Source organism: Mytilus californianus, unplaced genomic scaffold, assembly GCF_021869535.1.
Source record: "Mytilus californianus isolate M0D057914Y unplaced genomic scaffold, xbMytCali1.0.p SCAF_5, whole genome shotgun sequence".
NCBI classification, from domain to species: domain Eukaryota; kingdom Metazoa; phylum Mollusca; class Bivalvia; order Mytilida; family Mytilidae; genus Mytilus; species Mytilus californianus.
Window position 1 is genome coordinate 30,756,521 of NW_026262701.1, and position 15,960 is coordinate 30,772,480.

The following is a 15,960-nucleotide window of genomic DNA, read 5'->3' on the forward strand; positions in this document are numbered from 1 at the left end:
TCTTCAATTCTGTCATTCAATTTTCAGACTTAAATTCAGTACTGTTCAGGCAATTCGTTTGCAGTCAATTCAGTGCTGTTCAGTAGCTTTTCAGACAATTTAGTATGATGTTTTGTACACAGGTAAATAACAACTACTGAACAATCTGAACATAGTCTAAACATATCTTAATTGACTGCAAGCTAATTTTGTTAACAGCACTGAATTTACCGCAGTGGATAGAGATGCAAATTGACTGAATGACTGAAAATCATGTTATAATATATTTTTCAGTCATGTAACAAAAGTTCAAATTGAAATGACCGTTTCAGATCAAAACTCGTTTACTAGTGAAAAAAAAAAAAAAAAAGAAAAGTAAGATAAAAAAACCCTGCAAAATAGAAAACAGTATACGGGCCAAACAGAGAATGCTTATTATCGTCATTGTAAAACAACAGTTATTCAAAATATCTTAATTTGTCTTGACATAACAACATTGTCAAGGTGAAACAATAATTAATCAATATTAAATCATTTGTCTTGACCTAACAATATTGTCAATTAATGAACCATTTTTACAGATATAACAAAAACTGATCAAGGTATCGTAAGACTTGTTTTTTATTTATACTTTAATTACAGAGAGTTAATAAATTTAAGGTTCTTCAATGCAATGAGTGTTTTAGATTTTGTTTTTATGTCCTCCGAATACTCGAATACAAAGCAAGAGAAAGAATCTTAAGCCATGCAGATTTTTTACAATGTGTTTCATAAAGGAATATAAATGTCAAATCTTTATTTGTTATATTCAGTACAGAAAAAATTACATATCTCTATTTTAATGTTATCGTCAGATTTTTATTTGTACTTTTGAATTTTCTATGTATTATCACATTTGAAGAAAACAAAGCAACAAAACATGAAAACAACAATGAACTTAGTTACAAATGACAAAATGGTAAACATGCATAATACAATTAGTTAAAATAAATAATAACTGTGGCAATACACTGAATGCTTTTATATGAATTATGATTCAATATATAATGCATTCACAAAACTGGTCCCGAGTATTTGTGACTTAACTTACAAGAAAAGATGATATACAGAAACCACAGTTTGGTGTTTCCTTTAGGAATTATTCCCATAATCGCCGTTAGAAAAAAAAATTAATTCTCAAGCCTTACCTTAATCGTTTTAAATTAAATGCAAATGCAAATAAGAGAATTAATACAAAAAATTGAAATAAAATAAATAAAATATATTAAATATTAGTGAGAAAAAAAATCAATTTAATTAAAAAAATTAGGTTGAAATCAGATGTAGGAGATGAAGAAAATATGATTTTTTTTTCTTACAACACAAAAATAAAATTTTTTTATGTGACTACAGACTGTGTTTTCTTCGTAAACCGCATGAATGATTGTAATTGCTTTCGTTTTTGCTTAGAATCCGCAATTATAATTTTCAATATACATGTATATGTAATATGTGTGATAAAATGGAAAAAACTATTCAAATTGATTGAAACAATAAAATGTAAGTTCCACAATTAACATGAAAACTATGCACAAGTTTTCTTGTCCTATCCGTTATCCGTTCAAAATGCAAACAGACTCGGCCCAAAAGTATGAATTGATCCAATCAGTACAGGTACAATACGTACTTCACAGCCACGAATTTTTGATGCAACGTGTTAACGTGTCTGCAGTTAATCAATGTCATCGACAAAGATTTCTCAGCTATAAACAATGCTAAAGCACGAAGTGAACCAATGTTAACAACCATACCTGGTTGTTGTCAGTAGTACCCACTACACAAATATCCAATGTGTAAAGATCCCATAGCTCTGTCAAAAGTCACCCATGTTTAAATCCGGGATGATAGCGATGACCAAAGAATTGGTGGATTTCAACATTGTATCGAATTTGTGAAATGTTTAAATCACCTATGTAATCTTCTAAGCTGTTGTTTCTTTAAAATATTTGATAACTTTTTCCCAAGGATTGTCTTATGTCTTAAACGTTTTAACATTCTTCCTCTCGTTCTTGAAGGTTTACGCATGTCAAGTGGTTTAGCATATTGTATTAGTTCCTGAAGAGTAGTTCGAGCACGTCCAGTTAGATGTATAGGAATATCGGGGATGTTACGTAAAGCATGTATATTAACTGCAGGTTTTGGAAGAAATTTTTTGGCGCCATTGCTGACTGGAATTGGAAAATGGCCATAATTGTTTACACGATTGGGTTTTGACATATTTAAAGCTGGTGTTGTGTTATTCGACTTTTTACCAGTCATCCATAGAAGTAGAACATAATGAAGTGTAACTGAACTGCCATCAACGTCACGTGTCTGTGAAAGACCACCCAAGTATTGATTTTCCGATGGTAGCTGTAAAGAAGGTAAAGAAGAACTTAGAATTATAGAAAAAGCAGAATAAAAACAGAAATATAGAAATATACTACAAGAAAGAAACAAAAAAAAGTGCTATATGAAAGAAACAAAAATAGTATTTTATGAAAGAAACAAAAATAGTACTATATGAAAGAAATAAAAATAGAACTATAAGAAAGAAACAGTAAAAGTAAAGTAAATATAAAACATACAATACAGTCTTTGATATTTCACTGCTTTTTGGGATAAACGTATATTCAATAATTCATAAAAGTAACATAATATCAGTTTAAAAATGAACAAAGGAAATTTAATGTTAACGTGAATTTTACATTTTATTTATTCTTCAATGAATAATTATTACTAAAATTGCACAGATCGGAAAGGAAATTTTAATTTGTTATATCATCAACCTTTTTCTTGACATTCATTCAAACCAAAACAAGACAAACTTTAAAACACAAAACAAAATATAGCATTCAAATCATGCAAATAAAATGTTAATTGCGCCAATAAAATTCTAATACAAAATAAGTTAATCAATACTTAGTACAGACAAGTACAAATTAATAGAAACGTGCAAAGAAGCCATACAACTTATGCTTTATTTTTGTATCTGAACTATCTCACATAAATATCAAACATTTGTTTTTTTTTAAATCTTCATTAATTTCTAGTTGGATATTATTGTCTCGTATTCGGTAGATAGCCCAATGTGAACATGGTCCATCGTACATTACAAATGCAGTATACGTCCGATATAATTTATGTTCAAGTTATGTCGCTTCTCCAGACTTCTTTAGTAACACATTTTTCTGATTTAGTTATATTGACGTACCATTCCCAAATGAATTATTAAATTAATTGGTTTTTATATGAATACATATTTATTTTATTAAATGTATATATATAGATTCTACCACTGCATCGAGTGTGATACGATATTTATCCACTCGAGACAGTTAAATTTTCAAATTTAAAACGCGAGGCTCGCCGAGCGTTTTAAATATTTAAAATTTAACAGCCGAGAGTTGATAAATATCGTATTACACGAGATTTGGTGGTGGGATCTGTTTCTCTAATGATTTTCAACAATACGCAGGCAAATTTATTCCTTCTTTTCGAATGATCTGCAAAAAGATGTGTTCTTTCTATGTGACGTCTTCAGGCATGATCGCCTTTTTTCATGCCGTCACAATAGGAAATTCAGAGGGAAGCAAGAAAATTCGACGTCATAATCGGATTTTAACCAATGAAGAACTGAGATCAAACGAACCACACGTTGATTAAATTTTTTTATACAATGGGTGCAGAAAGGGATAAATTGACGAAGAATTAGAGAAATATATATATAGGCGTATTACAGTATTAATTTTTGATATCTTTTTACTCAAATATTCTATATTTATTTCAATGTCATTCGTACTACTTGTAGATGTATATATAGTGATGCATGACAGAAAATATTAGATATTAACGTTAAATTGTTTCATCATATGCGTACACGACAGTTAAGGACATACAGATTAAAATGATTATGTAAATTGTATGAATACAATATGGGTATTAAAAAGTATTAAATAGAAAATATATATATTATAGCCCTATATAAACTTCTATTTATTTTGTTCTGGGAAAGGACGCACATACTTAACCGTAAATTCACATTCTTGTAACATGTATTGCTTGTGCCTGTTTTAAATTCAAAAGAATACCAAGAATTGAAAAAAGAAATTTGATATCCAACAGAATGAGCAATCAATATCCTTATCGTTTTATATCCTGTGTTCTATATAAGGAATACATGATTTCCATCAAATTCTTGAAATTCAGTCGTTAGATTTCTGCTTCCAATCCCGTTCTTTTGTCCTGTTAAAAATTGTGCAATTTTCAGTTTTCTTCGTAGTGTTTTGTTGACCTTTTCCCTTAGCAATGGGATTGTGTTTTCTCACCTTGTCCAATCCTTATGACAGTAGATGTCGCCTACTAACAAAATATTATTCTGTTCTAATAAAATGTTTGTAAAACGTTTGATTGAATTACAAATATTTGTCTGCCTTGAATGTTATGTTCCCCTAAACTAAAGGATTGAAAGTGCATCTTGAGCGGAAAACGCCACCAATAAAATTAATCAGATCTTATTTGATAAAAGGCATTAACAGATGAGTACTTTTGTCTGACAGATTTGCAAATGTTTCTGCAAGGTGCACAATATGTTTATATGAGGGTCTGGGTGGTCTTTCTTCTGTTTTCTATAATTTTTCACGCCATTTTTCTCTATTCTTTATTTTCATGGCCAATTATTCTCTATTCTTTATATTTCAGTACCCTATAATTTCTATATTCTTTATATTTTTGCCTATTTTTCAGTATTCTTTATTTTGTGCCCTTTATTCTGAATTTTATGCCCATTATTCTCTATTCTGTAAACCCCATCCAATCCCTCATATGTATCTAAATCAGGAAAAACATAAAACACATTAGTAACATTAAGTTTTGTGATGTTAAACGTGATCAGTATGATCCATTTAACAGATTTTCTAAATACGTAGGCAAAGACAATACACACACACATAGCAACAAGACATTTTAATAAGCATGTTAATGTATAAAGATAGATTTAGTATAAACATATAAATGGATTTCACATTCAAATACACATAGACTATAATCATGTAATAGTAAATCATTCAAAAATTCTCTTTAAAAGACACATTGCACAGACATGGATTTTAGTAGCATTAGGATTTCAATGAACGATCCTTTAGTAAGTTAGTTTTAAAAAGCGCTAGCTAAGCAAACAGTAAACAAGAAAGACAATTACTGTTGTAGATGCTTTCGTTGTCGTGGCAGCAGTTGTTGTAGATGTCGCTATAGAAGTTGGTAATTGTGGACATGATTTAAATTCTTCAGGTACTTCATCATCTACTGATTCTGGAGTCCAATCGCCACATTTTGGAAAGCTTTTCGGAGGTTTTGGCATTTGGTGTGTTTCGCCTACTTGAATTACCAAAGTCATACCCATTGCCATGTGAAAAGCTATATGACAGTGAAACAACCAAAAACCTGAAACCAATACAATATAATAATAATTACGATAGGCTTTTCAAAAAATTCCATTGTCAGTTCATACCTATATTGAATAATAATTAACTATTATATCAGATTACATTGCCAACGGACAAACGAACATACTCAGTACCGATATCATTGAGTGCTTTTTCTGAACAGATTTTATTGTACGTTTTGATATGTGCTATGCCATTAAAATGGTAAGTACTAAAAAACTAGTCTAATCCCTCCGCATCTTATAAAAAATCTTAACTGGTTGTCGTTCATAGCATCTGAGCATTTTATGTCCTGCAAAAATCTGCTGATGGCAGTCATTAGGTTACCTTTGTAAGCTTCATGCACAATTTGTTTACACTAGGGACTATTTATAGTTTGACATATGGTATGAATACTCGACTATCATTGAAAACCAATTGTTAACCTCTAGAAGTCTTTTGTGGTTTTTTGCTGTTAAGTTGCTGTTTTATTGATTTAATTCATGCAAAACAAACCAATTTAAATATTAAAGTTGTCATCTTTGCATCGGCACTAAACACATTTATTTAAAAACCAGTTGTTGGCATGACACGGGTTATGTTCTTCTCATATATGTTATGATGGTATGATACTAAACCCATAACGGGAAGGATTGTGCCTGAAGACATAATCTTTCAATCAGTTTAATTGAAGTCTGGAGCTGGCATGTCAGTTAACTGCTAGTAGTCTGTTGTTATTTATGTATTATTGTCACTTTGTTTATTTTCTTTGGTTACATCTTCTGACATCAGACTCGGACTTCTCTCGAACTGAATTTTAATGTGCGTATTGTTATGCGTTTACTTTTCTACATTGGCTAGAGGTATAGGGGGAGGGTTGAGATCTCATAAACATGTTTAACCCCGCCGCATTTTTGCGCCTGTCCCAAGTCAGGAGCCTCTAGCCTTTGTTAGTCTTGTATTATTTTTAATTTTAGTTTCTTGTGTACAATTTGGAGTTTAGTATGGCGTTCATTATCACTGAACTAGTATATATATTGTTTTAGGGGCCAGCTGAAGGACGCCTCCGGGTGCGGGAATTTCTCGCTGCATTGAAGACCTGTTGGTGACCTTCTGCTGTTGTCTGTTCTATGGTCGGGTTGTTGTCTCTTTGACACATTCCCCATTTCAATTCTCAATTTTATTGAAGTGATGTTGATACTGTTAACCCACGCACCCACCCAAAACACAAAAAAATCAAAACATAAAAAACCCACAACAATCACAAATATACATGTATTGTAATTAGGACATAAGATCAAACAAAAAGGTGATAACATGGTCTGATTTAATATAGCTTTTATCTTGTTTGTTCTTCAGAGAATTAAAATATGAGGAATATAAAAACATAAAATTAAGGGACGCTAAACCTTATCTAACAGTTTTATAACAATTTCAATTGTCTTTCCACCCTACTGGTAAGTGTGGAAAGAAGATTAAATTGACTCTAACCTGGGTTAGTTGCCTTGAATCGTATAATGGTATATCCACCATCAGGAACAGTGACTGTATCCTTCAACACGGCCCTTTGTAACTTCCGCTTGATTTGTCCCATTGCATCCAATACTTTTACAAACTCGACTGTTGTTGATGTATTTAGCTGTTAAAGGAAACCAATTAAGAAAGTTGTCAATATTTGTCACATTTTAATCGTTTCAAAAAAAGAGATATGCGTCGATTCATTTGCATACACACTTCTTCTTAAGTCACCGACGCCCTTAGGAACTGCTGGTAACGAAATCTCACTGTAAATGGCATGATCGGAATTTTCAATGTCAAAGACTTTCCTTATCAAAATTTTGTTGAAGGCATAGGTTATTCTTAACAGAAAGCTCAGAGCATAATCAAAGGAAATTTAACTACATTTTGTACAATAAATATTGATAGCTTCAAACAATTGAAACAAAGAATGTCACTAAATCTTGTTTTTGAACAATGACTGCATGGCCCTTTTAAAATACCAACCTACTGCTACTTACTTCATTACATAAGACAACACATGTAAATTCAGCTATGTAAATTTACATTCGTGTATATAACTCTTTGTTTGTGTTTTAAACAATAACGAATTATCAATATTTATGTCAGATGATGTAGGAATGCGATTTCACTTTAGAATACTAAATAAAACATGTTTTGGGATATCCGTCATCGGGTTGACTCGGGTTTACATTGACCTTCATGTCCGCGAGGATATCATTAGCTCAATTGTCAGTGCTTTGGTACTGACATGATTTTAACCTACTTTTATAAAACTATCCGTTGAAAAAATTAAGCAATTTTTAAGAAACTAAGGCTCCAACACCCTCAGGCAAAGTTGATTTAAATTAATTACACTGCTCTTTTAGTTCTCATTTTATTCATATAGCTCCTAAAGTTTCCACATTTCTATGTATGAGCATCAAAGCGGAATTGACTTAATAAAACAGCCATAACATCATGGTAATATTTGACCGTATAAGGCAAAAAAATTATACTTAATAAACTGAAACTAAATATAAAATTTAATAAAATTCTCTACTTTAAAACACATTTCATCTCATATAAAATAGACAGATTTAGAAACAAATATAGACTTTATTGCTCCTTAAACACGACTTCATGTTACATTTATATGTAAACGCTTTATAAACTCTTGAAATCAGTGATAACGAAATCTTGCATTTTATACAGTTGGTGTTTTAATTCAGAATAAAAGAAAATATTTATTAGTGTTACAATAAACGTTTTCGATTATCTCCCCTTGATCAGTAAATTATTTCAAAGATGCAACATGTAACCATTAGATAGTTTTCATACTGCCAATACATGCGTAATGATATCTCTATCAGCTTTTTGTATATATTCTCTTAAAATACACATCGAAGAAGTAATAATGCTGCGATTTGTCGATAAACCGAAAAATCTCTTAAATCAGCAATTCATTCTAATTGTTATTTTAAACAAATTATGATATAGACAGTTTATATTAGGTCTTTATAACAATATAAAATTATATATTTGAAAAAAAAAACCAATTTGCTGTCAAGATATGCAATTACATTTTTTAGTTTGAACTTTCTGTCGTGTAAGCTTGATATTCATAACTAATAACGATGTAATATAATGTTTTATTTCATGCAAGGCATTTTTACACGACCATGAAAGACATACTTTAGTAATTTATTACACAGTAAAGTTATAAAAGATTTTTTTATGGTGAATGATATGTCTAGTACCAAACAAAGTGTCGATTTCCTTTTTTTCTGCACTGGCATGGTCTTCATTAACATTACAACATTTAGGGGTCCGAGTAAAAAATACCGACATGTACATCATAGTAATAGTTGATTAATTATAGTATTTGATTTAGACATAACATAATCAATGAGTGACGATACATCTCATTGGATAAATCACTTATGACAATAGATAGCATGTAATAGTCATAGGATAGATACCTTACATGTAAATAAACTCTTCATAGATACCAGGATTAAAATTTTATATGCCAGACGTGTTTGTCTACGAACGACACATCAGTGGCGCTCGAATTAAAAACAGTTAAAAAACCAAAATAGAGTAGGAAATTGAAGAGCATTGAGGATACAATATTCCGAAAGGTTTTGCCAAATACAGCTTAGATAAACAAGTAGGCAATGGAAATGGAAGAGAACTTCAATTTGAACGAAAAAACTTGCAGGATGATTTCACACGAACAAAAAACATATTTAATTCCAATGAAATACCAGTTTATTGTTATTTATGAAAAACACTAAAAATTTATCAATATTAATTAAATTTTACAACAAAAAGAAGACTATCTGTTAAAATAGTTCAATCAATTCATTTAACTTTGTTTGTTATCATGATTTGTTTATTTTTAGACTTCAACATCATACACTATCGCTGTCTTAATTTGTGAGATTTTGACTAACTGTAGATTAGCATAATGGATGATGCATTCATAGCAGGTTCTTGCCCGATTTGGAGTTCATAGGATTCTCTCAGAAATTTTTATATCTTAATTTTGTATATTTTAAATGGATTTACGAGATTTAAACATTTAGTTTAGTTTACTGATGTTCAAATCTCCTAAATCGATTGAGAAGACAAATCGCCGGTAAAGCAATCCCTATGTCTCGCTTTCCGCGACTTTCGTCGAAGGCGAGACAACAAAAACGGAGGGAATCGCATGAACTCCAAAAGGAGCAATTTTGTGTGCGTCGACAGTGTAATCATCTTCCGCTGTGTATGCAATACCCGCCATACAAATCCACAATCTATCACTATATCAAAATCGAGAACTACTATGACTCTAATCTAAATGATATGAATTTCCTGTCCGTTTTCAATCTTTGTATTTTTACTTTTGAAGAGATGTTTAAAATAAAACATTAGGAAATAGTGTCTTAATGATATAGATTACTGCTAAAACATTATTTTATTATTCCAACATTGATGTGTCGATCACAAACATCTATTACACAAATGAACCAGGTGTTTCAAGATAATAGAGATGTGATGTTATTTTACCATGAACACAGCAGTATAAACTGAGCATTTTACACAATGTTTTACAGCTTGTTATATTGGCAATGCACCAACTTTTAAAAAACTCTATTGTAACTAGTTTCACTTACATACAGTGGTATTTGCATTTAAGCATCAACATGAAGCAGACAAACAAGTGTCACATATATAAAGGATGATTTTTCTTAAGTTCAATGGCAAATCTTAGAAAAACAAAGCAGAAACCCTGACTACAAATACATTTTCTAATTATATTTTAACAATGTTCCAGCTACAATGTAATCTGTAAATCTAAAAACTACTGTCCGAAAGTTGCAGATGCATTCCGCCTAAATTTAAATGAAATTAATCGAAGTTCAAAAGTGCATATCTTGAAACATACTCTGAAAAGAAGTAAACCTTATTAAATGCAAAACTCTTCATCATTGACCTACCTCCGTTCCAGGTATTAAGTACGTAACGCAAACTGTGTTAGAGTAATTGTGGACAGTTTTGGTCCCGGTAGACATATATATCCCATTACCTTCATTATTTCTGTAGATGGGTTTTAGAAAGCTATGTCTAATTATATGCTCTTACCTTTTCCATCGCTACTACTCTGAAGCTATGTCCATGTAAATGCATTGGATGATTATTATTCATCGATTTTCCTTCATCAACCAATACAAGTTCAATAACTTCTCCAAGCTGTACTTTGAGACGATGAGTACACTGGCAGAATTCTGTGGCACAATCCTTATCTCTCATAGTATCTTCATTGCAGAAATAGTCCTGTAAACATATTAAAATTCTCATATATCAAATTTGCTCATTGAGAAACGAACAAAAGCAGCTTAAATAAATGTTTTTATAAGTTTATGGTAATTTTGTAAGTTGTTATCGTTGAAAACCGTTACCTTATATACTAATGAGATCAAAATAGTATAAATGTATTTCTGTAAAATATTAAAGAAAGATAATAAAAAAAAAACAATATAAAAGTTGAGATTTTGATGAAATAATTAAATAAACTAAAAGTAGTATTTATTAAAACCAGTACAGATCATATGTTTTCCATAGTTCTACAATTACAAAGATTAGCCTTTTAAATTGTTTACTCTTGTTTCCCCCTTAAAGGATGATACATATAGTAAAAGGTATATCGAATGAATTCTGCCAAAAACTGTCATAATCAAGAATGTTACTGTTAAAAAGACTTTTTGTATACTTATAAGGAATCAAAATTTCACATCTCCTCAAGTACGAAAATGTCTTATGAAATTTAAGTTTCAACAATCGAAAAAAGGAATACAGAACTAAACTTTTAACTTAAAAAAATATAATTCAAAAATATATAAAACATCGATATTAAGTGGTACAAAAGAATCTGTCTAAACTTACATTTATAGTCTTTGAATGTTGGGTAAGTGGGGGCGATGGAGGCACCAAAAATGATATATGATTAAGCTGTGGTGACAACATATGCATGCTGTGTTTCCCATGTCCATGTTTGTTCATCATGGTATTAAGTGAATAGTATTTGCTGTTCTGAAAATATGGGTTTTCCACCATATTAAAATCCATTGCTATATAAAACTTCTTGTCTGGCACTGGTTTTAACACATCGTCATCAGGAACTGAAGAATCAAGTTGATCTACAGTTATAAATCCTCTTGATGGCCCGATATTTAAAGGGTTTAACATCTACAAAAAACAAATGAACAGGTTTTACAAAGCGGGTGTGTCTCAAGGTCTAAAATTCAAGGTCAGTTCACCTAAAACAGGTTTAACTGTTATATTTAGCAACCCTTTTGTTTTAAAAGTTGTTTAAATTTAGGTGTTTAATTCTATGGTATGAAACATAAGTTTTTAAGATTATTCAAGAAACAAATATGTTCAATCGATTGCGTTTCTTAATACCACTAGGTCGGTATCCCTGTTGTGGGATTGTCAGTCCCCAAGACTATCATTCACCAAGTAGCCATTGCTTAATATCTGTCATGTTTAAAAAAAATCAATTTAGTACGTTATTTTATATAGTGGATACATGCATAATTAACTTTCAAAAGCTTGAGGTAACCAGGACTTGCTTTTCTCGGCTAGTCATATGTAACTTCCATTGGTATTTTATGGAAAATAAAAATATTTTAGACGCATATTGAAAATTTACTTTAGTTAACCAGTCGTTCTATTGTTTACCATTATAATTCTTTTTTCTTTTTTTTTAGAAGAAGTTATTTCTGTTTTGTTCAGAATCATGGAAAAGCAGCATTAGCATTTACTCCTCCACTGTATTTCTTTTTGTCACAAACTAAATTCAAGATAGTTATAGTGAACTGACATCCAATACTAGTATACACATTCCTTTTGATGATTTTTGATTATTTATTGAAAACTTAAAAAAAAACGGGACGACTTAGAACTTTAAAACTCGATAATTGGTATAAAAACGTGAATATTGTTGACAACAGTATTCTATTTATTTTAAATAGCGTTTAAGGCTTTTTATTGGTGTCTCATTGACGTTTACCTCTATTTTTTAGTCGTATTTGTTTGATTACCTACCAGCCCTTGTCTATTTCCGCTTTGATAATCAGGGGATTCTGGGGGTAAAACAATAGCAGCATCTTCGTATGTAAGGAAAGCCGTCTGACTAACTGATTTGTATTCAGGTCCACACTCGGCTAGTCCTCGTGCTCTAATCCAGTAGTTTCGCGTGTGTTGATTAGCAGTCAGAACAAAATCGTATCTTTCGCCTGCAAAAATGGTAAATGATTCAACTGCGATAGGGTTGAATGGTGATCCGTCTGTTGATATCATAGTTAAACTATGGTGATCGATGGAGAACTGTATGGGACAGTTGGCGATGCCATTACTAATTATTCGAAAGCGATATCTCTTTCCTTGTTTAACTCTGAAAAGTGAATGCGGCGTATGACGTGCATCGAGATCAGACATGCTGTTGGCGCCAGTTTCCATATTATGCATATTATGAACCGATTGCATTTCTGCATTTTCTGAACTTCTTTTGTGCATCATGTGTTCAAACATATGATCACCGTGAGACATTTCCATTGTGCGAGTAGTTGTCAAAGTGTCCATAATCATATCTTCTGCTAAAGTCGTATCTTTATGGTGGGAACCGTGATCTGTCATTTCATTAAATTCTTTGACAGTTCCTCGTCCTAATCAAAAACATAAAAGTATTGTACTATTATTAGTTTTAATGAGTATGAAGTTCATCATTGCAGAATATTCTTACATAATCCAGTTTCCAACATATTCTACCGTTTGTAAGCATCTGTGGAAATACCACAGAGACACGCATCTTGGTCGTTTTTTCTTATTTGTTCCGTTTCCTTCTCTGCTTATTACATGTAATGAATTTAAGAGTATCTTTACTCGGAGCTCGTTGTTTCCATTGTATTTGTGATTTAAAGCATACATCTTTATTTTACAGAGGTCACAGATCTACGATTTCAGATAGAAATGGAGATTCAAAACCTTGGTCAAATGAACAAAAAGACGAATCGGCAATTAGTAATACACAAAACGTTAGATAGCAAAGTTAAGATTGAGCACTACGAACCTAACCAACAGCGCTAAGAAACAAAAAAATGACGATAAGAGGTCAAATGTACACGTATTCGATGAACGAAGTATGAAAAATAGGATAAGGGTTTTACAATTTATAAAACTTTATGAAATGTAATAACCAATGTGGTGTCTTCTTGTTTTTTTGTCTTATAACGGCAAAATGAGTTCAGCCAAAAAAAGAATTCCCATTTATTAAAACCCCATACTGTTTACAATCAGAGCAAACTTTTGGATGTTGAGCAGAACAATTGTATTTTATCATAATAAAATTTTAGAACACCAGATTCGCATTTCGTCAATACATGTCTCTTCAGAGATGATGGAGGCAAAAATATTTGAAAATCAAAACCTTATTAAACAAACAAAGAGCTTATTAACCTGAAACGACCAAAATATGTGACAAGTGGTCACTTGGTGAAAAACAGAAACTGCAATGTCGATATGGGATAACGTTGCCTGTTGGGGTTTTGACATAAGTTTTAACCCTGAAAAATCAACTGTATTTGTTTTACTGAATTTCTGTCAAATTGTATCGTAATAACCGTGTTATCTCTTGTACCAAAGGATAGATAATTGAAGAAAGATACATGTACCTCAAAGACTTACGTAAATGGACTCAAGGAATGAATGAATATTGTATTTTTGAAGAAATTCAAAGATAATGCTAAATCAAAATAAAAAAGATACGGAGGATACCAAGGGGACATTCAAAACTAATAAGTCGACGAAAAACTGACAACGCCATGGCAAAAAAACGATAATCGACGAACAGACAAACAAGTCTTGCTTAACATGTGATACATGTCATAATATAAAGACAAACAAGTCCTGCTTAACATGTGAGACATGTCATAATATACAGAGTGACAAAACTGACAGTAAAATAAGAACACTATAATGTAGTCGTTACAAATACAGACATACTTTAGTTGTGCAATTATAATTTGTGATCTAAGCTTCCTTTAAAAGCAAAGTAGAACATTTTATATAAACATTGTATGAGCTAAATTCGACTATCGAATGTGACTTCATAGTACAAGGTTATTTTAAGATCGTTGTATTTGTTAAAACCTCATACTGTTAAACCTTTATTAAATAGGATGACAGCCAGTTACGTAGTTACGTCACATCCGATCATATCAAATCAAAGGAGTAATAAGTATTTACCATTTATGAGAATCGAACTAGGAAAATGGTCTTTCATTGCATGATGTCCCGCAGCAAAAGCTTCTGCTCCCATCTGATCTAACCAATCGTTTAACATAATAGTGTGTTCGGGGAGATCTTCATCGTAGTGGATGGAACTTAAGTCGTGTGATCTTGGCCGTCTGATGACAAAAGATCCAAACATACCATCCGTTCTCTGCTGACCGGAATGTGCATGCCAGAAATGTGTTCCAGGGTCATTTGCTTTAAATCTGAAGAAGAAATTTGAAGTTTTCTATACATGTTGTTTTACTAGTTTTTCTTCAAATAAATGTACATGTAATCTACAGAATACCTTGTTTCAAATCACAATTGCATACAAAATTATGAGTTTTAGTAAATAGCTTTCGATTGGTCATGATAATGTACATGCAAAGCGTCAATAATAGTGTCCAAAAGTCATGTAGAATCAAAATATATCTTGAAATAAACTGTTAACACAGAGGTATGTTTTGTTTTTAAAAGTTTGATAGTAAAATGCGAATTTTGATATTAAAATGGCAATATCTAAACATGTTAACTATGCAAAACATTCAAAATGAACCATGACTGGAGGTGCAGGCAAATTACCTCCATGGAAATGAGAAATACCAGTGCCTTTACAACTACACACCAACTATCAATGAATTAAGGTGGTACATAACACTTCAGGGAGATAACTCTGTAAAAATTAGCTGAACGTTTTAATCACATTCCATAGGCGGATCCAGGGGAGGGGGGCCTGGGGGGTCCGGGCCCCCCCCCCCCCCCCCCCCTTTCGTGGGAAAAAATTGGTTGATTATATAGGGAATCACTGAAGCATGACTGGAGCGGGCCCCCCTTAGGTCAGTCAGCGGGCCCCCCCTTATGAAAAGTTCTGGATCCGCCACTGCTGATTCTATTGTTAAGGAAATATTAAGCTTCTCAATGATCAAAACTAGTGTTTGTCAAACTGCTATATATCCAATGAAATTTTTCTGATAAAGTGTGTGATTTAAGTTTTTTGAAATTTTTATATTTTTGTCATTTTTGTCAAAGTGTCAAAGTAAATATTTTGTCAAAATTTTATTTAAACTAAACTAGCCAAATTAATTTTAGTCAAGGTGTTTGGTACCACCTTAATATAATCTTATCACACACTTTAACATGTAAACTATGCAAAATAGTCAATAGACTATGACTGAGGGGAATGAACCACAAAATCTCCATAGAAATGAGATGTCCATGT

At 31.7% G+C, this 15,960-nt stretch overlaps 1 protein-coding gene across 5 annotated transcripts in view; it reads right to left on the reverse strand.

Annotated features, from left to right (window-relative positions):
• Nucleotides 1-601: 601 nt before the first annotated feature.
• Nucleotides 602-15,960, reverse strand: part of LOC127703161 (uncharacterized) — a 56,890-nt gene continuing 41,531 nt past the window's right edge. For 4 of the 5 annotated variants that reach the window (XM_052207685.1, XM_052207686.1, XM_052207687.1 and 1 more), the window contains exons 5-11: nt 14,715-14,965; nt 12,516-13,135; nt 11,352-11,654; nt 10,551-10,742; nt 6,912-7,059; nt 5,198-5,439; nt 602-2,370 (exon numbers count right to left, since the gene is read on the reverse strand). In XM_052207685.1, coding sequence (XP_052063645.1) covers nt 1,924-2,370; nt 5,198-5,439; nt 6,912-7,059; nt 10,551-10,742; nt 11,352-11,654; nt 12,516-13,135; nt 14,715-14,965 — 2,203 coding nt within the window. In that variant the 3' untranslated portion in view covers nt 602-1,923. Of the gene's footprint in view, nt 2,371-4,947; nt 5,440-6,911; nt 7,060-10,550; nt 10,743-11,351; nt 11,655-12,515; nt 13,136-14,714; nt 14,966-15,960 lie in introns of those variants that run through there. The other variant, XM_052207688.1, reaches the window with a different exon arrangement.